Raw genomic sequence first — 20771 nt, 5'->3', positions numbered from 1 at the left:
CTGACAGTCCCAGGGGTGATGTTAGATCAGATTTGATTTAAGTTTAACTGAATAATAACCACAACGAAAATAAGCCTACTTTTTCCATCTGCACATCTGGCATTGTACACACTGCAATAGACTGAATAATCAAACACGGAGAGAAATATTTGCATAAATACTCAGTAGGTTACTTCAGTTCTGCCCATCCAGGGGTATAGGGAACCCTGGGGACTTAGTGTATATAGACTTATATACTCTTTCTCTCTCTCTCTCTCTCTCTCTCTCTCTCTCTCTCTACCCATATTGCTATAAACTATTGATAATGAAGTCATATCGTGACGCACTTGATGCCATGTTGACCCTTTGACCTTGTAGCCAAATAATGAACCTATAAGAGCTCTGCACCCATGGATCTATTATACTTCCATGTCTGTACCGTAGTGATAAGCCTAGTTAAGCATTAGCGTGATCAAAGTTGTTTATGCATAAAAAAACAAAACAGCACTCTCAGAAGATATCGTCACCTTTTTGCTTCTCCTCTGCACAGCTCAGTATTTTGGGCAGGCTGTGTCAGCGTTTAGCGTTATTCACCGCAAATCGCAGTGTCCAGTCACAAGAAGCGGCACCTACCTGCTACCTCCACGTACCCGGGATGCATGGGAGCCTTACGCCGAGTGCTGGTTAGTTATAGCGCACTTCTGCAGTCCTCAGTTTTTGCGTCGTTTTTATTCAGCTGCACCCCATATCGCTACGTATCACTGCAGTTGGCACAGGGGGGTGGCAGAATGGCGGGGAGGGAGTTCTCAGTACCGATACCGACAAACAGCACATGCTCTTTTGTTATTAACTTTGGGTTACTCTAAATAGGTTACTGCAGACTTAGTAGCGTGCGTAACATGCGTCAAATCATTTTAATACCAAACCACAGGGTACAGTGCCCTTAGTTGTGGCGTGTTTTTCAGGCCTACTTGCTGAAACGCTGTGCAGTACAATTTCTTTGTAATGGGTAGTTTTGCTGTGTAGATTCTTGTTACAGAAGGTTTCAGGAATAGTCTCTCATTTTTGAAGCTTCTGAGGCCTCGTTCAGCTTTTAGCATGTGAGATCATTATGGAGCTATAGTTTCCTAAAATTCAGTTACTTTGCATATTTAGGACTACTACTATCAAACAGTATGGCATTAACTTATCTATTTTGCAATTATTTAGTTACTGGTGTTTTCATGGCTAATCTTGAACAGGACCGCCTCTCCATAGATCTGACTTGTAACTTGGCCTGCTGGCGTCATCTGCTTGTCTCCGTGACGACATAGTTAGTTGAATGCCATATGGTGAAACATTCTATTCAAATAACATTTCAAGACAAGCATGATCCTCTGCCACAAGCATTTCATTGTGCATTTTTGACGCATTTTAAAACTAATTTAGGGATTTCGCTGGCTTCAGTCATAAGATATAAATAAATGAGTGGAAAGGAAACAACTGGGGGAAATCTATAAAAGTAATTCTGCAATGTCACCCTGTCAGAGCATGTGATTTAAACACACAGGGATTAATGGGACAAGTAAACAATAGTCCAAATGTGTCTTCTGGCAGTCCACAATGTTTTCTTACAATCTGTTCTTGGTCTTGATTATGTGCATATGAGAAAGCCAAAAAAATCTTCTAAAGTTCCATTTGTTGCATATTTGATCAGGTCATTTCAGTGAGCATCTATCTTTCTATTTGTCTATCCATCCATCTCTGTGAGTATGTAATATTACTGTTTTTGTTAATCATTGGTGAACATGTTGTACCAAATTGGTAAACCATTCACTGGCATTAAACAGAAGACTGGTTTTATGACTAGTACTCCAAGAAATGAGAATTACACACAATCAAACCCATTGCTCAACTGATACATGTTCTTCAGTGATGTCCTCCAGATGTTCCTCTTTCTCAACCCCAAGCTCCCTGACTCCTCACACCTCCCCCAGGTCAGTCAGGCTTTCTCTGGATGTTAACTTTGAATTCCTTGGAATCTTAATTCTGTAATAATTTCTGGTGCTGGTAACTTTTTTTAGGCTTTCTTCTTGGACCAAAATGCTTCTTTTCACAGGGAGCTTGTGTCCCATACTAATCGGACACATACGTACTTCCCTCTGACCCACATTAAGAAAATGCCTTGGTTCACTGGAACAAGTTTTACATCAGTAGACTTAGGATTATCCTCTTGGCCTCTATATGAAATAGGTTGAAGGCTATCCATATTTCAGACACTTTTCATAAACAGTAGGAATCCCTTTTTACTGTAACTTCTAACTTTTTCATTCTTTGGTTTTGTCTATAAAGTAGTATTGATATGATATTGATATTGATTGCAATAGTAGTAGTATTAGTAAAAATATAAAGTAAAAATGTATCACTATCACCCCATTATTGCAATCCCATGTAGGTTATTATTAAACATCACCTGGGATCCAGAAAACACACTTCTCTAATGGGCTACTTTAAAAATACAGAGATTGTTGGATGTTGGACTGTTGTTCCATTGTCAAAAAACAGACCTGGAGTTGTGTTTTGTTTCATTCATACATGTTTGAGTAAGCCTTTACTATTAGCCTGTTTACATCTCCAAATTTCAAAATACTCTGTTCCACCTTGTGATGTCATCAAGTACTAGTAGTAGTTTTCAAATTAACAGCTGCCTTTTGCCTTTTGTTCAGTAGAGCCTGGCAATTCTAGGGCTGAAATCAACCAAATCATTCTAGTGAAGGTGTATGGCGCAATTCCTGTATTACCACGTGACATCACATTTGAACTGTTTGTGATTCTTACGTCCCAGAACGAAAGCTAAAATAACATTTTATTTGTGACCAAAACAAAAAAGTTTATTCGATTTTTGAGCACGGAATACAACAGACTACTTGTAACAGACAATCACTATTGAAGTGACACTGCCCTCTACTGGCAAATTACAGTTCTTACATTACTTTACATAATCAAATCAATTTGAAGAAACCAACACAATCTTCCCTTTTAGATTTTTGGTCAACCATATCTTCAAACAAAATGGATTAGAGTGAAATATGCAAGTTTCTCTGTCACTGCTCCCAATTCTTAGTTTACCGAAATTTCTCCATATTGGTTCAAATGACACTACTGGATAAATAAAATGCATTTCCTTCAGTGCTTATACATGAACACTGATGTAGGGGGATTCTAATCAGTAGGTCTAAAATCAGTGTAATAAGATAAGCCATACTCATTTGAACAGTTGACTACTGACTGATCACATTATTAGGATAAATGTTGACCACCTTTTCCTGAATAGACTATATGTGTTAATCCCTCAGTTGTAGCTAAGTAGATAAGATATGATTTGAAGAGTTAAAGTGATGTTATGTTGAACTGTGTGGACACACAACCAAAAGTCTGGACACACTTTTTCATGTTTCATATTTTCATGTTTATTTTTTATGTTCTTTATTTTCCTTATTATTTACATTGTAGATAATCACTGAAAGAATATATGTATGGAATATAGTAAACAAAAAAAACAAAAAATAATTCAAAACTTGTTTTAGATTTTAAAATACCCTTTGCTTTTATAAACACATTTTTAGGGATGCACCAATACGATACTGGTATCAGGTATCAGTATAAAAAAAAAAAAAAAAGTGGTAGATTGTATATTAGCTTCCAAGATATTGGTTTAGTCAATATTTCATTTTGATCTATACATTTTAAATAATAAATAACACATTTGGATAATTCTTTACTATACTCTGTTTGTCTTTAAAGGAACTAAATGATATTTTCTAGTCTCTGCTCTAGTATCAGTTGATATTGCAATCGGCAGATACTTAAGACCAAAGTATCGACATCGGAACAGTAAAACCTGGATTCCCATTTATTTTAACACTTGCCATTCCTTCACCCTGACAAGGTACTCCTGTGAAGTGAAAATATTTCAGGAGAATTCCTCAAGGATTTGCTGCACTGTCGACAAAGCAAAGGATGGATATTCATAGGAATTAAGATCTAAAGTTAGTAATTATTTATTTCTTTGTGACATGCATCACATATTGATTGTCTTTTGTATGTATCTAAAATGTAGAAAGTATAGTAAACACTGAATGAAAAGGTGTGTCCAAACTATGTCTGGTAATGTATATGTTTTGCTAAATGTCAAAAAAAGTTAAAATAAAAAGAGAGAAATATACAAAAAAAATATAATTAATAAATAAATAAAAGAAAAGGTCCACTATATGTATTCAGGGCCACTATGTAATATAACTATGAGTCAAGTGGTCAATAGGTTCACTCAGTAGGTGTATTCTCTATTGTTATGGGCTGTGTGCAGGTCACCCCCTGTGTGAAACTGAGGGATTCACCCATACCTCATCCTACCTCCACTCTGTGAACTGAGCCAGGAGCTTGTGCTGATGTGGTAGAACCTGCTCTTGCTTCAGTAAGTCACAGGCTGAAACCTCAGGGAGGACGGTTGATACACTGGGTATTAATGGTACACTAAAAATGCTTTGATTATCAAACAAATAGAATCTTACAAATTTTTACTCAAGTGATGGTCCTTTTTAGTAATTATTCATCACTACTGATTCACTGAGAGTAACAAAATGTTTCATCATGATATTAATCGATTAATTAATTATTATTTTCTTCTTCTTTTTTCTTCTTCTTCTTCTTCAAGCAAAAGCACTTTTCTTTTAAGGGCAAGCTTACCACTTTTACATTTGCTTTCAGTTTTTTTTTTTTTTTTGTTTGTTTGTTTCCGAGGTGTCTAGTTAATTAGCTTGAACATTACAGGCCAAACAATAGCCTAAATGACTCTTCTTGGCTTGTGATCTGTGGTGAGAGCCAAAAGAAACTGTAGCTCTTTCACGTGACCGCACGCGCGAGCCACTGGGCTTATCTATCAAAGCCTAATTTTAGTAAGCTACCTTTGTATAGCACATAGCAGCAAGATGTTCCGAGCTATGGCTTTAGCCAAGACACGAGTACTTAAGTGTTTAACACCGGCCAACAGGTTATACTGTGGGCTTAAATGAGCCCTCTGTGTGTAGTGCGTCCCTTTTATGGATCAAAGGAGTTGTTACCCACAGGCTCCACGCCTGTCGGGGACACACCCCCATGGACACACCTCCAAAATAGTCTGCACAGATCGTGCATGTGTGCACAGGATCATTCACTCTTCTTTACACAATCTTAACTCTTTTTGTTGGGGAAAAAGCTGGCCGTTGCGTTTTATAACTTATATCATAGTGATAGTGAATTGATATAGGAAACCAAATCTAAAAGGCAAATAAATAGTGCGAGAATAGATGCTTCTGCGCATGTGCGGAGTGTGTCACTCACCGTAGCCACTGTTTGTCTTGTTCATATGTTTGGCGCAGTGGCGCGGTGCGAAAGGGCGCTCAAGTACAGTGTCACATACAGCCACACTCCCGGAGATATGTCGGAAAGCGAGATCCAGGAGGCAGACAGCGATTGTCCAACCAAGCGAGGGCCAAGGCCGGCTGTGGGCAACAGAGTGACCGTGGTCCTGGGGGCTCAATGGGGCGATGAAGGAAAGGGCAAGGTGGTGGACTTGCTGGCTCAAGACGCGGACATGGTGTGCAGATGTCAGGTGGGTTAGCTCCACACAGCAATCACGGATGCTTGTGTAGTTGTGTAGTATCAGGACTAGCCCACAGGTAAAGGAAGCTAAAGGCGCCACTTAGCACACCTAAACTCTTGGCTTCCTCTGATCAGTTTAGTGTGTGTGTGTTATGCTAGTACCACATCGTTAGCTTAACCACATTTTTGACTCATTCTTAGTGTTTTGCTAAAGTCACCTTGAGTCGCTGCTAGCTGTGTAGCTCCTCAGACACCTTTAGTGCCTGTGCCTCCTGTCGTGTGCACATGACAGTGTAACAGCGCTAAGTGAACACACCAGGTGGATCTCCGCAAGTGGGTTTATGACCAACTTACAGAGCAGTAATGACTCTCAAGAACTCTAATCCAGGGAGGACTTTCACTGTATCACCCTATCCTTATTGCCTAATAATCACCCAAGAGGACAAATCAGTTTACTGTTTTAGATTTATCTGAGAACAATGGGCCAAGAGACTCGTTATCATCTGCACTAGTCAATGACATGTAGATATGGGAGATTACATTCCTCGTGAAGGAGGCTATATTCAGATGTGCTATAGGCCTTGAATCTTTTACCAGCTAATGGACAGAAGGCTTCAAGCTACACTGCCACTAACTGACTTCAAGTAATGTTTCTTTAAATCCAAAAATGTGATGGTTTTCTTTTTAAGGGCCCATCCTTAAAGTTTTTGGAACACTGACAGCCTGTAGAGTGGTTCTTAAAACAGCCTACCTGCTACAAACAAAGTAGCAGGTAGTTCTGATGGGGATGGATGTGTCGACTCCTTAAATCCACAGTGACCATGTGTGGGCATTATTTATCTAGAATACTTCAAAGAGGAAGTTCTTTTAACCCAGTCACAGAGGGGCTGACTGGACTGGTTTAGATTTCCGCAGTATACTACTTCCCTTCTTGCATGTAAACTTTAATGTTTCAGTTGGTTAACTTTTTTTACTTAATTTTTTTCTCATAAGCAATAGCCCACTCAAACCCTATATTACCTTACCTGTTGAACTGGATGAAAACTGAAGTTCGTAAGCCAGTGTTGTTTTAGGTTTCTTTCACACACTAGATCAAAACTGGGACCAAACAAAGACAGAATTTGAACTATGTCTGAACCTCCCACTATTCTCTTATGTTCTTACGTTCTTATGCAATCTCTACAGACTTTAGCCAGACGTGTGCTGCTCTATAACCTTAAAACCTGTAAAAGTGCAGTTCTTTCACATTTTTATGAAGACTGAGCTCCAAGATGGTGTAGATAACGAGTTGACTTAACGGGTCATAATTCTGAGGCCCTTCCAAGCCTATGGAGGGGTGACAGATCGGTTCCAGTATCAGTATCTGTGATATCAGAGGGTTTTCCCTAGGGGAGTGCAAAAAATCTAAATACCGATATATCGTATCATTTAATGTGATGATACAGTATCGATATCGTGGGCTTCTGTATCGATATATTGGCAAGAGTATTTTTTGGTATATTTTACAAAATTATTTTGTTACGGCGCTACAGTTCTGTTGCTTGTTTGAGGGAGGAAATGTTTTATGCAACATATTTGCCATTTTCACTGTTTTGATGATTAACATGGGAGTGTTTCATATTAACTTTGCACAAAATGTGGTTTAACAAAGACTTTTTGTGTCACACCGGTGACTTTATTTTTTACTGAACCGTATTGACTCGATTTGAAATATATTGTAATGAATCAAGCTCACTGTATTGAGGTATGTATCGTATCGGTAACTTATTAATGATATTCAGCCCTAGTTTTCCCAAGGATTTGTCTGATACTGAAAATATGACTACCTCAGATTGTACAAAAAGATGGACAAGTTGTTGAATGTAGTGGGACATGGAGAGAACATATTACTTGGGTAATGTAAACTCATACTATAATAACTTTAATAACACAACATGGATTGAATTTGATTAGCAATAGGAGCCAACATATCATAACCCTGAATGCCAGTACCCCCAAAATGCCTGGATTGGGTAGCTATGTAAATCTTTATATTATATATTTTTATAATTCATGTGACACAAGTGAAAAAGTGGGATGGGCGCCTAAATGGCTGTGCAGTACAAGCAGGACAGGACAGGTGGTCTCCAGACATCAATATTTCTTCTAGGCCCCGCCTTTTGTGTGTCCATGTGTTTTCAGTTTGTGTTCATTGCACAATCACATGTGTAAAAATTGAGATAAGAAAGAAGGCGATTTAGGTTTAAAATATTAGAGTATGTTTACACAATCATGCAACAAACTTTCTTATTGTCCCAGCTAAGTAGTTTGTTATTATTTTTTGCCAATGTGAATTACTACTATTTGTGAAATTTATATTTGTGAGCCTGGCTGTGGATTTAAATTAAAAATATAGTTTTATTATTATTGCTATCTTCAAATATTAATTATCAGCAAAACCAGGAAGACAATTAATGGATATTGCTACTGGCTAAAAAAAAATCATATTGGACCTTCCTTATCCAGGCCTAAAGACTGTGTAACCCTTAGTGTAACTGATCCAGGGTCTTGTTAATGTGACTGTTAGCTGTACAGAGAGTGTTGATCTTTTTATAAAGCAGCAGTGGCAGCACTTTGACTGTACATACCTGGAAATCTTTGTGGGGTTATAGTGGGTTATAAAGCAAATGCAAAGGGCGTGACCTGTCCCTGGAGATCCACACAAGCTCATCAGTCTTCATTAGTGTGAGAGATCAAATGTCTGAGCATGCCTGTGGCCATAAACAAAATGGATATGATGGTCACACTTCAAATCTATGTGCTATAGCTAGGCCTGTCACAAAACCAAATTTTGATGAGCGATATATTGATGATGAAAATATAAACAATAAGTGATAATACTGAAATGTATTTAAGTGTAAATAAATATATATATATATACTAATATTAATAAATGTTATTATTAATAACAAATAAATCTGGCACAATAAATCCAAAGCAGGATTATCACCCAATTAAATATCAGAATGAAACACTTTGTGTCTAATGAATTGATTGAATTTATTGAATGAATGAATTTCCCCAAGTAAATATCAAACTGATTTGAATGAATAATGATTTGAATGAATTATGTATAATGAATTGTATCTAAAATGAATTACCTTTTAAGGCTTAAATATTATCATATATCAAAAAACTGCAGTATTACAAACAAACTGTACACATGATAAATATTGATAATATATTCAAAAACATATTGTTCCATCTGTCATATATTGAATGAGTCAATATCGTAATTACTGTGACACATCTAGCTGTAGCTACCTAATTATTTGACCAATAACAATATGGAAATTTTACTATTTATATATTGTTTTAGACATTTTAATTGTCCATAGAATATAGATGAAAAGGCAGGAGCCAGTCTGGATGTTTTATACTGAAGAATTTTATTACCGATCATTATTGCCAGGGGAACTTGGACGTTGATCGCATACTGGCATTGTCACATGTGGTATTGCCTATCCAAGCCCTCGTGATGGTTCCACACGAAGAGTTTAAATAACCTCTTTCGTGCGTCATATCGAAGGACATATTGAAGGACTGTGCGTAATCAGAAGACAACATGAGACATCTAGACTCTATTTTGATATGGTATTCTAGCTGGATCGTGTATTTGATCTGATAACATTCACGTTTATTCTGTTATTCTCTCATTAGTTATTTTGTTATTCCCTAACATAAGGTATACCTGTACAATAAGCCCCTCAAAGTAAAGTAAACTAAAGTAAAGTAAGTTGAAACAGTCTTTCCCTTTTTGTAAAAAAAAAATAATGACGCAATGTTTAGCTGGAATACAGTAAAGCATTAATGGATGTACACATTTATGCTGCCGCCCTGAGAATGCCCAGTCTTAAATATCTGATTCTAGAGTCTATTTATTTATTTATTTATTTATTGGATTGTTCTTCCTCAGCTCAAGTGAGCATTAAATTTACAATTAAAACATTACATTATAATAACTAAGCTAAGCTGGTTGGGCCTTGTTGTATGAATGACTTTAGTGTTTTTGCAGAGTAGATGGAGTAGAGATTCTCACAGTCACACCCACGCAGCTTTCCATAGTGTAAATGCTCCTACACAAACACAGATCTGCCCCCCCACCCCTCTGTTCACACTTATTCTGTGTATAGCATTTCGGTTTCCTCAGAGATGGTTGATCGGCATTGTGTGCGTGCCGGACGAAGTAAAACTATCTCCTCAACATGTCCAGTCATGTACTTATTTTGACTAAGTGCTAGAAAATACCAGAACATATTTCTTAGAACACAACACCTATCTGCATTGCTAAACCTATGTGGATTGAGTAGAATAGTGAGTTTGCATTTATTTCATGTCAGTTACATAATAACTCTAATACTGTATATTTATTATATATGTATATTTTTCTCATATCTTTTGAACCGTGAAGAGTTCTCAGAGTTCATAATGTAATGTACTCAGTCAATTTGTCAGTACTGAGTGTTGGGAATTGTACTTAAAAGGAGTCTCAGCCCCATATGCCCTGCTCCACCTTCAGGGGGCTGCTGTAGCCAGGAATAACCCCACATGGTGAAGCACATGATGGCCTTCTTCATCTCCTGCCTAGCTGTCGGACTTTAGCACTTCACACGTACCAGTGTACCAATACACAACAAATTTGTTAGTTGCAAACTCAGAGTAATTGAAATTAGCCACAGTCTGTTAACAAAACTGACACTTTGACAGTAATGCAGAGGTGTAAAAAGAATGTCTGCTAAAAAATAAAAACTTGAAAAATATAGTGACTTAGCAGGTGTCTGGGGTCATATAGCCTGCCTGACTTGTCCAGCAGCTGACTATAATTACCCAGTTGTTAGATATTTGCTTGCTTGTTTAGTGACCTGTAAATTCAGAAAGGTCAGAGAAATAATCATTTAGGAAGATGTTTTTTATGGAGTTTGTTTTGTATATAATAGTACTAATGATTGTTGATTATTAGTTTTCCTGTAAATTTTTCAGCTCTGTAAAATGGCCCATATAACACTATTTTCTAATCTGTTATTGTTTCAGAGTTTTGTTTCATTCACACATGTTTAACACACAAACCCTGCAGATTTAGGCTTAGATCTTCTCTCAAACAGAAAACACTCCACCACCTTGTGATGTCATGTGGTAAATACAGGAAGTACTCCACTGTGTTTAAACTCCATACAACTTAAGGGGAAATGTAGCCGTTAAGTAGAAAATTATCATGACATCAGAAAGTAGAACAGAAAATTTTGAGCTTTGGTGATTTAGTCAGAATAATAATGCAGGATTACTGACATGTGTGAATGAAACACAACTCTAGGTATGTTTTTGTACCTCTGTATAATGTGGCTTAAAGTTCACAAGAGTCAATTTTGTGTAATATAGTACTTTCTAAATACAGAATTTGAGGTTGTCCCTTTTACATATCTAAGTCTTATCTCCTGGTCTCTCCTACAGGGTGGAAACAATGCAGGGCACACAGTAGTGGTGGACTCTGTAGAGTACGACTTCCACCTCCTCCCCAGCGGCATCATCAACCCAAAGGCCACTGCATTCATTGGTGTGTATTTCACACAGTAATCAATAACCACATTTATGTAGTATACATACAGGCTGATCCGCATCATTTTCCGTTTGTCTGATGGTCTTGACTCTGAGCCAGACTGTTGCAGACTACAGTAGAGCTGCTTTTCTGCAGTGACTTTATTAGCTAATGGACTTATTCACTTATACTCTCAATCTCACACAACAGTTTATATGAGTTATATATTTATCAACAGCCAGATATGATGATATGTCATGATAAAACCAACACTGGCCAAGCTGATATGCAAATTTGAACACTCAGGCCACCAACGTTTTATAGGGCTTATCTGGGGATAGAAGACTAGAGACAAAAGGGCTGTGAGGTTTGAGCAAAGGTGCTTTTATTATTTGATAGAGCTTGATTTTAGTTTTATGAGATGCCACAGTGGCTCATTTAATCTTGCCATCAAACAAACAAACTGACCTAAAGATGGAGCTGTGTATGCCCCATTGTCACTGTGTCATATAATGTGATTAGACCCGGAGTGTCCAAATGTGGCCAACAACATTAACCCGTATTAGAGATTCAATCAGATGTTTTATGGGCACATTCACTGGTGACAGTAACAGCTGCTCACTGACAAGTAGCTCATTAAAACACCGGTAATGGTGGGCACATCATAAACCAACAGATCAATACTGTCTTTAAGAATGACATTTATCTACATTATTCTACTAATGGTAGTATCTGCAGCAGTTACACTTTTGGATTACAAATGTGAGTAACTTCAGGATTAAAGTTATGTCACAGACAAAGCTTCTTTATGAGTCTATTGTTTTGAACTAATCAGTTATACCAACATGCCCTTTTATATATGAAGTGTTCTCTTTAACTTAATGGCTCCAAGGTCTGTTCTGAAATATAACTCATCTTATTTATATCATATTTATATTGCTCCTTATAATAAAATACACTGTAGTTGTGTGTGACAGCATTAGCTGTGTATGATGCCGTTATGTATCTGTGTGGCACATAACATGGATTCTTCAGGGCTAGCATTTGCTTTAATGACTTCACCTCTTCCAGTTAATGCAGGCCAGTTAAAAGGATAATTGGGCCCAGATGTTTGAGCCCTCTGCTCAGTTTAGTAGAAACACTTTAATCACAAACATCCTGTGGGTGTACACCTGGCTCCAGAGCTACAAAAGACTCTGCTCCAGTTAATCATCTGTCAACAACACTACCAGATTTATGACGTCATAAGACAAAGGCATAGCCTATGTACGGAGTCCCATTGGCGGCAGGATTTGACTTTTCAGAGAAGTTGCCTCATGGAGGGATTAACAAGACATCATAGAAGAATGAATTTACTTATTTATTGCCACTGCCAGTTCAGTGCGTTAAAATATGAGCATCTGTTTCAAAGTTCATAGATTGGATTATTTTTTGTAACAGGAGTTTGAACAAGAATAAAGACAAGCCCTTTCTTGTTTGTTTTATATCAGGTAATGGAGTAGTGATCCATCTTCCTGGTTTATTTGAAGAAGCAGAGAAGAATGAGCGCAAAGGAAAAGGTGATTCTGTGTGCGTTTTTCTCCGCTCATAGCCACCACTGCTCACCTGTTAACAAGCTGGGTGATTGTGTTTAGGTCTCAAAGGCTGGGAGGACAGACTGGTCATCTCAGATAGAGCACACATTGGTAAGTTTCTCCACGACGTCCTTGGAAATACCCTTTGTAATTGGTGTGAATGAGCTGTGCGGGTGTGTCCCTCTCTCCCTCCTCCAGTGTTTGACTTCCACCAGGCGGTCGATGGCGTTCAGGAACAGCAGAGACAAGAGCAAGCAGGCAAGAAGTAAGACCCCACTGCATCTAGACGGCTTACACACTAGATGAGGAGGGAAGAGCATGATCTGTTTTGGTTGTATTGTGTACAACCGATGCACTGTATACTCAGAAGATAGGTATAGGATTAGTTTACAGGCCTACAAGATGGGTGACATTTTCTTAAAAATAAATTCTGGATCTAGTGCTTTGTCCCACTATAAATTACATTTTTAGACATGATTTACTGTTGGTAACAAATTGCTGTGCTGTTACTGTTTCACCAGAAAATTCCTGTTCAGAATACTTCACCATAAACCTTAAGTTATGGCATCCACAGCATTTTACAGCAGTTTATAACTAGACCCAAACCACAGTGGTCACGGTTAGTTACAGGTGCAGAGGTGTAACAGTATGTAGAAAAATCAGGTCACCTTTGCTAGACTCAGTGCTTATTGCTATCAATAACTACTGAGTTATGTGATAGCAATAGTTATTGTGTATATTTACCCGACACCGGGAGGTTGACTCACACATTGTCAGACAGGAAGAGTGTCCTGTCCAGGCATTTGTGCTGCCTTACTGAAATAGCACAGCTGAATGAGGTGTCAGGAGTCCAAAAAAACTATTGTTAAGCTACTTGTTGTCAGCTACCCTTATATTCCCAAACCAAAATATTACATTCATAGTGTCTGTCATTGTGAATCTTTTAAGAGTTGTCAGCAGGGGACCATGTGGATATATGTGGGAATGTTAATCCAAGCCCTTGGAGCATTCAAGAGATGGTAGCTGCCTTTAGTTTGGCAGCTACTGTTTGTGAGTGAGAAAGTGAGTGTTTGTGTGTGTGTGTGTGTGTGTGTGTGTGAGTGTGTGAGTGAGAGAGAGAGAGAGAGAGAGAGAGAGAGAGAATGTAAGCGTACTTGTGACCCAGGCATGTGTTTCACCACAGCACCATAATGTCACAGTCGTTATGAGCTTTCAGCACACTGCTTTGATAGGCCCCTGGACTGCCAATATTGTCAGGCATCCACTGTGGTCCAGCAGAGGTTAGACTAAACTCTGGAAGTTCAGTCTGGGTAACCATTCAGTGCAAAATATCAAGAATTTAAATGTGCACTATGTAACCTTTCTGCTGAATGCTCCTCCAACTGCTTGTCTCTGATATGTTATTGCGTCAAATTTATTTTTGCATTTATTCAATTGCAGATGTTTCTATGTTGTATCTTTCTCAAAAAATGCCTTGAAGAACCACATAGTATTAAGTATAAGATGCTGGGTCACTAAGGTTACCTCCTTTGTTTCCTGTTCGTTTCTTTATTTTAAATCTGATCAGTCTGGGAACGACAAAGAAGGGCATTGGTCCAGTGTATTCAGCAAAGGCAGCTCGCAGTGGCCTGAGAATCTGTGATCTTCTCTATGACTTCGATCAGTTCTCTGAAAGGTCTGCTCAAATTCTACAGATTCATATTCATAGCACACTGTTTTAGGTACGTATATATTTAATTATGTTGAATCTTTGCAGGTATAAAGGATTGGCAAAGCAGTACAAAGTCATGTACCCCACTTTAGAGGTTGACATTGAAGGAGAGCTGGCTAAACTAAAAGTAGGAATAAATCTCTATAAAAAGCATTATGACAGAACACAAACTTAAAATGTTTCTTTTGTTTAGGGTTGTATGGAGCGTATAAAGCCCATGGTTAGAGATGGCGTCCACTTCATGTATGAGGCTCTTCATGGTTCTCCCAAAAAGATTCTGGTGGAGGGCGCCAATGCAGCTCTGCTTGACATTGACTTTGGTCAGTACTAAAGCCTTGACCTATGAAATTATATTATGTTTAATTATCATTATATATGTGATGAAGTCTGTGCTGCTCTTTAGTGAAGCCAAACAGGACTCCTTGACAGTAAGTTTAATAACATCTAAATGTTCAGTGATCTTGGCACCTTCATCATAAATGGCAACTTATTTTGCATGATCACAGACACACCCCTTTTTATGTGTGCTATTCTAGTTAGTCTATTATGGAGCAACTCTCTCACAACATTTGCATAGTTATTAAGCTGTCTTTTTGACCCTTACATTCTGACAGAAAACCAGTTAGACCAATTTCTTAAAACCCAACAGCTGTGTTCAAGTAGTCTGCCCGTCTTAATTCATTGGCTACTCTAAACTATCAATTTAAAGGTCCTATATTGCGCAGAATTGACTCTTGAGAGCATTAAGCCATGTTAAAATGTTGTTACCTCATCAAAACCATACCTGGAGTTGTTTTGCTTCGTTCACACATGTTGAGTAATCCTGGTTGTCTCTAAAGCTCAAAATGCTCTGTTCCAACTTGTGATGTCATGAAGCGGTAGTTTTCCATCCAGATTATTCTAGTGAAGTTGTACAGAGTGGAATATAGTGGAGCACTTCCTGTATTACCACATGACAACACAAAGTGGAGTGTTTTCTGTTTGAGAGAGGGACTCCTAAATATGCAGGATTTGTGTGGTAAACACATGTGAATGAAACAAAACACAACTCCAGACAGTGAGGAGGAAACGACCTTATAACATAGATCAGAAAATAGTCCCTTTAGTATAAAAATATGGGAAAGCCTCTCAGCAGCCCAACCACTCTGTCCACATGACATACAAATATATAAAGTAATGTAATGATATGAGCCTACAGAGATGCTCAACAGACTAATGCCCAGACTAATCTTGTCTGGGCACTAAATATTATGTCTCTAAATGACCTAATATTATTCTTCATGTTGCAGGTACATATCCATTTGTAACTTCTTCAAACTGCACTGTGGGTGGAGTTTGCACTGGCCTTGGGATGCCTCCTCAGAATGTTGGGGAGGTGTATGGCGTGGTGAAAGCCTACACCACTAGAGTTGGTATTGGAGCTTTTCCCACAGAGCAGAGCAATGTGAGTGCACTCAAACATGATGTAAACAGCAGGTGTGTCTAAAGTTTCCCCATGTAATAATAAGCTCAATAGTACATTTCTCCATTATGAGATTTGTTAAAGTAACATTTCTAGATGCTTGTCCATGGAAATGTTATTGCTTTGTCTAGAATGTTCCACATCACAGTATAGATTAAACCCATTTATCACAAAGGAGACAAGCAGATAATTGTTGTATTTTTGAGCAATACAAACACTTGTAATGTATAAATGCTCGATAGAAATGTTTATTGTCATATCATGGAATGTTTTACGCAAAGCAATAAGTAGGTAGCGGACCCTCCATCACAAAAAGGTGTGCAGTGTGCCTTAAAATTCTATATGTACTCTACTACAATTGGGGGTGTGCAAAAATATTAAAATATCAATATATTGTATCGTTTGATGTGATGATACAGTATCGATATCGTGGGCTGCTGTAGCGATATATCTCCAAGAGTATTTTTTGGTATATTTTACAACATAATTTTGTTACAGCGCTACAGTTTTGTTGCTTGTTTGAGGGAGGAAACTTTTTTATGCAACACATTTGACATTTTCCTGTGTTTATGAGTAAAATGGGCGTTTCATGTGAACTTTAACTTTAACAAAGGTTTAACAAAGACTTTTAGTATCATATCCATGATTTAGATTTAATTTTTATTGAACTGTATCAAATTGAAAGCTCACTGTATGGCCTATGTATCGAGATATGTATCATATCGGCAGCTTCTTCATGATACCCAACCCTAACTAATATATTCCACATTATGGGAAGCCATTTCTACCTAGCATTTGTTTAACAATGGGTATTTTTATTGCTCAAAAATACCTTGAAAAATATGCATTCTTACTGTGAGTGGGGTCATTTCTCCACAGATCTGACCTGTTACTTGGCCTGGTAGTAAGTCTAGCTGCATCTTGTTGTGTCCCTGGAGATGGATATGTTTAATGCCATAGTGCAGAGCATTTTAGACATTCTATTAACATTTCCATGGAGACAAGCAAGTTACAAAGTTCACCTTTTAAATACTTGGAAAATGCTGTGTGTGTTAGGAGATTGGTGAACTGCTTCAAACAAGAGGAAAGGAAGTGGGTGTGACCACTGGCAGAAAGAGACGATGTGGTTGGCTGGATCTTGTGCTTGTCAAATATGCACACATGATCAATGGCTTCACAGCGTAAGTTATGTCTCAATCTCCTGCTTCTTTTATCATGTTAGAACACACTTCACTTCAGGAGCATGCATGGATTTGTTTCTTTTTCACTTTCAGAATAGCTCTGACAAAACTTGACATTTTGGATGTTCTACCTGAGATTAAAGTGGGTGTACTTTACAAAGTGGACAACCAGCCCATCCCTCACTTCCCAGGTGAGTCATACAGAAAAACACCATCCTTAAGCTATCAGTCAGTCAGCGTATTTGTCAGTTAAAGGGCTCAATATTACGCTATTTTCTTACCTCTGTTCTAATGTTGTTCCCTCATCACAAACATACCTTGAGTTGTGCTTGGTTAATTCATACATGTTTAATACACAAATTCTACATATTTAGACTGACTTCTTCTCTCAAAAAGAAAACACTCTGTTTCACCTTGTGATGTCATGTGGTAATACAGGAAGTGCTCCGTTGTGTTTTTAACCTTCATACACCTTCATTATAATCATTTGATCAATTCAAACCTGGAATTTCCAGTCTGTACTGAGCTAGGTCAAAGGGAGTAATGTACGTGAAAACTACCACTTCATGATAACACAAGATGGAATACCACATTTTGAGCTTTGAAGATATAGACAGACTGATTATAAAACATTACTCAGACATGTGGGAATGAAACAAAACAACTCCAGGTATGTTTTTGATGAGGTAATAGCATTATAACATGGTTTAAAGCTCACAAAAGTCAATTTAGCATAATATAGGACCTTTAATACCATTTACTCTGCACTGTTCAGAGTCATAATGTTGACATTTGTGACATGGTTCATTCTTTGTTGTCCTGTGCTCAGCCAATCAGGAGGTGCTGCAGTGTGTGGAGGTGGAGTATGAGACCTTGCCCGGCTGGAACAGTGATACATCTGCTGCAAGAAGCTTTGATGAGCTGCCTGAAAATGCCCAGAAATATGTCCACTACATCGAAGAGCATTTGGGAGTGCCTGGTACTGCACTTTATACGTTGAAGCATTTTGTTCTATTGTGGAAATGTCCTTATTTTTGCATGTCTCTCTGTGGTGTCTGGCAGTTAAATGGATTGGAGTGGGAAAGTCCCGAGAGTCCATGATCCAGCTCTTTTAAATCAAGAGGAGCCAGGTCTTCTTCACACAGCCAAACTACCTGTCTCCACTGTCGGACGCACTGTCGCCCTCTAGTGCTTTAACATTGTACCCACGGACTGTGCCAGGGCCATCCCAGTCTCTTTATGGTCGTGTAAGAATATGAGGAAAAGAACTCTTCTCTGTAATGACATGCAGACATAGGGTACTGCCCAAAAGGAACTGTGTCTATATTTATGTATTCTGTTTATCTATGCTGTTATGAAAACGCTGTGCCAGTCTGTTGAAAATTGTTTTTAAAATAATCCAAGATTTGTTTAAAAATTAACAAATCTGTGCTTTTATCAGATGTTTTTAATCTGTAACTTACTCTTGCAACAAATCTACAGTTTTCAGTTATAAAAGCAATTTACGATGTACAACGTGTGTCTGAAAATGTCTACATTAACTACAAAACTACAAAAGTGCATATGGACTCCAGTTCTTTGGAGTTTGTATTCTTCTGCCAAGGGCACACTACGCTCGGAAAAAGGGATCTTTAAAATATTTGTGTCACTTTTGGGTAACTGGGAGTTCTTGCCTTGTATTCAACCAAAAATGTATTTTATTGTAGCTAGATTTTTTAAATTTTAAGGTGGTGGTTGGTTTTAATCTTTTGCACTGAGATAACTCTGAATGTATTTTATCTGTTTCCCACCACTAATATCTTTGTATAAAACACTTTACTTCATCTAATCAGTTATATTTAAATGCAACACTGTACCATTTATTGTACTGTAATGAGTTATCTTGCCGCAAAAATATAATTTAAAACTGGTTTAACAAATGTACATGAATATCACTTTATTTTCAACTATCATAATTATTTTTGCTACAACTTCACCATCTGCATTATAGGCTATGTAGTATTTACATATTTTTCAGAATGAAAACTATTTTGACTTCCTCATTATATAACTGTCGCCTGTTGCTTAAGGGTTGTTCTGTCACTTAAAAATTATATATATATTTGAAAAAATATATATTTACAATAGTATTGTAAATATTGGCATGTATCAAAAGTGTGGAAAGGATTATTTAAACGTAGGCCTATATATGTGCAGGATGTACTGCCTGTTCAAAACTACCAGTAAAATTGAAAAAATTATAGAAAAATCTACCCTTTTGTGATTGGGCGGGTCAGCCACCTGCTTGGAGAAGTATGTGTTTACTTAAATGATCTACACAGTATTAAAAATATTCAGCAGATCTCCATGTAGCCACCATGACCACCAGACCAACCTGCAGGTCAGGTCTGTGCAAAGGCAAGCCCACTTCCTGTAAGAATGCATGATTTTAATGTAGTTTTGAGACGCCCTTAATTTAGTAAATGCATGAGGTATAATTTATATCTTTCTGGGTATGGAATTAACCCTTTCCAGTAAAATTGGCCTATATTATCTGCCGTTCAGAATTCACCTATTGATTACATCCTTATCTCTATTATGAAAATAACAAAAACAAAAATCATGTTTTTATTGGAACAAAATGGCATATCTTTATTTTTTGCCAGTTTGTCTTACAACATTCTTATCGGCATTTCTAACGGAAAGCTAAAACCAACGGTATTCACGTTTAGTGAGCAGTAGAGGGCGCTCGTGTCTTTCAAATGACGGCAATCTGTGGTAGTTTTAAAAACTAACCTAGCTGTCCTAGACCTGCCTGTATCTAGGCACTTTTAAGATGTGTAGATTGAATGTGATTGCTCCGAGAAACGTGCTGAGTTTTTGTTTTATCCAATGTCTCCGTGACCAGTTTGACCTGCAGCTCATTTTCCTGCCTTCACCAGCTTCCTCTGGATTTGAATACAACAAAATGAAGCCAACCACCTCGAAGAAACCACAAACACAAACACACAAAACTATATTCAGAACCACATACCCTCCGTTCAGATACACAAAAGACAGCACTCACCTGGCTCTTGTCCAACAGTCCCTCCTCAACTCTGTCACATGTCAGATGGACACCACTGCCCTGTTCACACTTACCAGCTGCCCCTCTGTCCTCCCTATCTCACCACTGTCCCCCCTCTGTCCTCCCACTGCAATCCCACTGTCCCCACATATTTTTTTATTTTTTTTATTTTTTGGTTCTTAGACAAAACTGTCAATGAACAAAATGCACAGAATTGAGAATGTGCTTCAGTGATAAAGTGCAACATACAGCAATTAACTTAAATAGTAAAATATAAGCTAAAGTCTTCAAATATTTTTGAATAAAATAGACCTAAATACAAAATATATAGGTTAGTGTATAGTCACAAAGTAAAATAAAAGAGCCGCACTGAAGATTCCACAGTTACTGTAGTTACTGACCCCCTAGAGGACATAACAACTGTAATAACCATGCTGTTTTCATCTTTGCGACCTTTGACCCTTCTCACGTTATGTGTGTTTTTATTCTGCTTGGATCAGGTCCTCACCTCAGCTCACCTCCTGAACTGGATACAGTCTTTTTAAGGACTCAACAGATGTGTGACAAATGACAACAGCTGCTTTCCTCCAATTCAGACTCTCACCCTGTGACGCAGTGACATTTTAT

At 37.9% G+C, this 20771-nt stretch overlaps 1 protein-coding gene across 1 annotated transcript; it reads left to right on the top strand.

Annotated features, from left to right (window-relative positions):
- Nucleotides 1-5341: 5341 nt before the first annotated feature.
- On the top strand, nucleotides 5342-19021 carry adss2 (adenylosuccinate synthase 2). Its single transcript, XM_020921567.2, has 13 exons — nucleotides 5342-5608; nucleotides 11086-11188; nucleotides 12661-12729; nucleotides 12805-12855; nucleotides 12943-13009; nucleotides 14312-14419; nucleotides 14501-14582; nucleotides 14649-14775; nucleotides 15745-15899; nucleotides 16974-17098; nucleotides 17192-17289; nucleotides 17928-18077; nucleotides 18161-19021. The coding sequence occupies exons 1-13, from the start codon at nucleotides 5363-5365 to the stop codon at nucleotides 18211-18213; spliced, it is 1434 nt and encodes a 477-aa protein (XP_020777226.2). The 5' UTR covers nucleotides 5342-5362; the 3' UTR covers nucleotides 18214-19021.
- The last annotated feature ends 1750 nt before the right edge of the window (nucleotides 19022-20771 follow it).

The sequence above is a fragment of the Boleophthalmus pectinirostris genome, unplaced genomic scaffold, assembly GCF_026225935.1.
Source record: "Boleophthalmus pectinirostris isolate CB_2022bp ecotype Guang Dong unplaced genomic scaffold, ASM2622593v1 HiC_scaffold_653, whole genome shotgun sequence".
Lineage (NCBI taxonomy): Eukaryota > Metazoa > Chordata > Actinopteri > Gobiiformes > Gobiidae > Boleophthalmus > Boleophthalmus pectinirostris.
This window is presented reverse-complemented; position numbering and strand designations above follow the sequence as displayed.

Bases quoted from the DNA above. Each gene is read 5' to 3' on its own strand.
- adss2 (XM_020921567.2), top strand. From the start codon at position 5,363: ATGTTTGGCGCAGTGGCGCGGTGCGAAAGGGCGCTCAAGTACAGTGTC. The intron at 15,900-16,973 runs GTGAGTGCACTC...TGTGTGTGTTAG, and splicing joins TTCCCACAGAGCAGAGCAAT to GAGATTGGTGAACTGCTTCA. The intron at 17,099-17,191 runs GTAAGTTATGTC...TTTCACTTTCAG, and splicing joins ATGATCAATGGCTTCACAGC to AATAGCTCTGACAAAACTTG.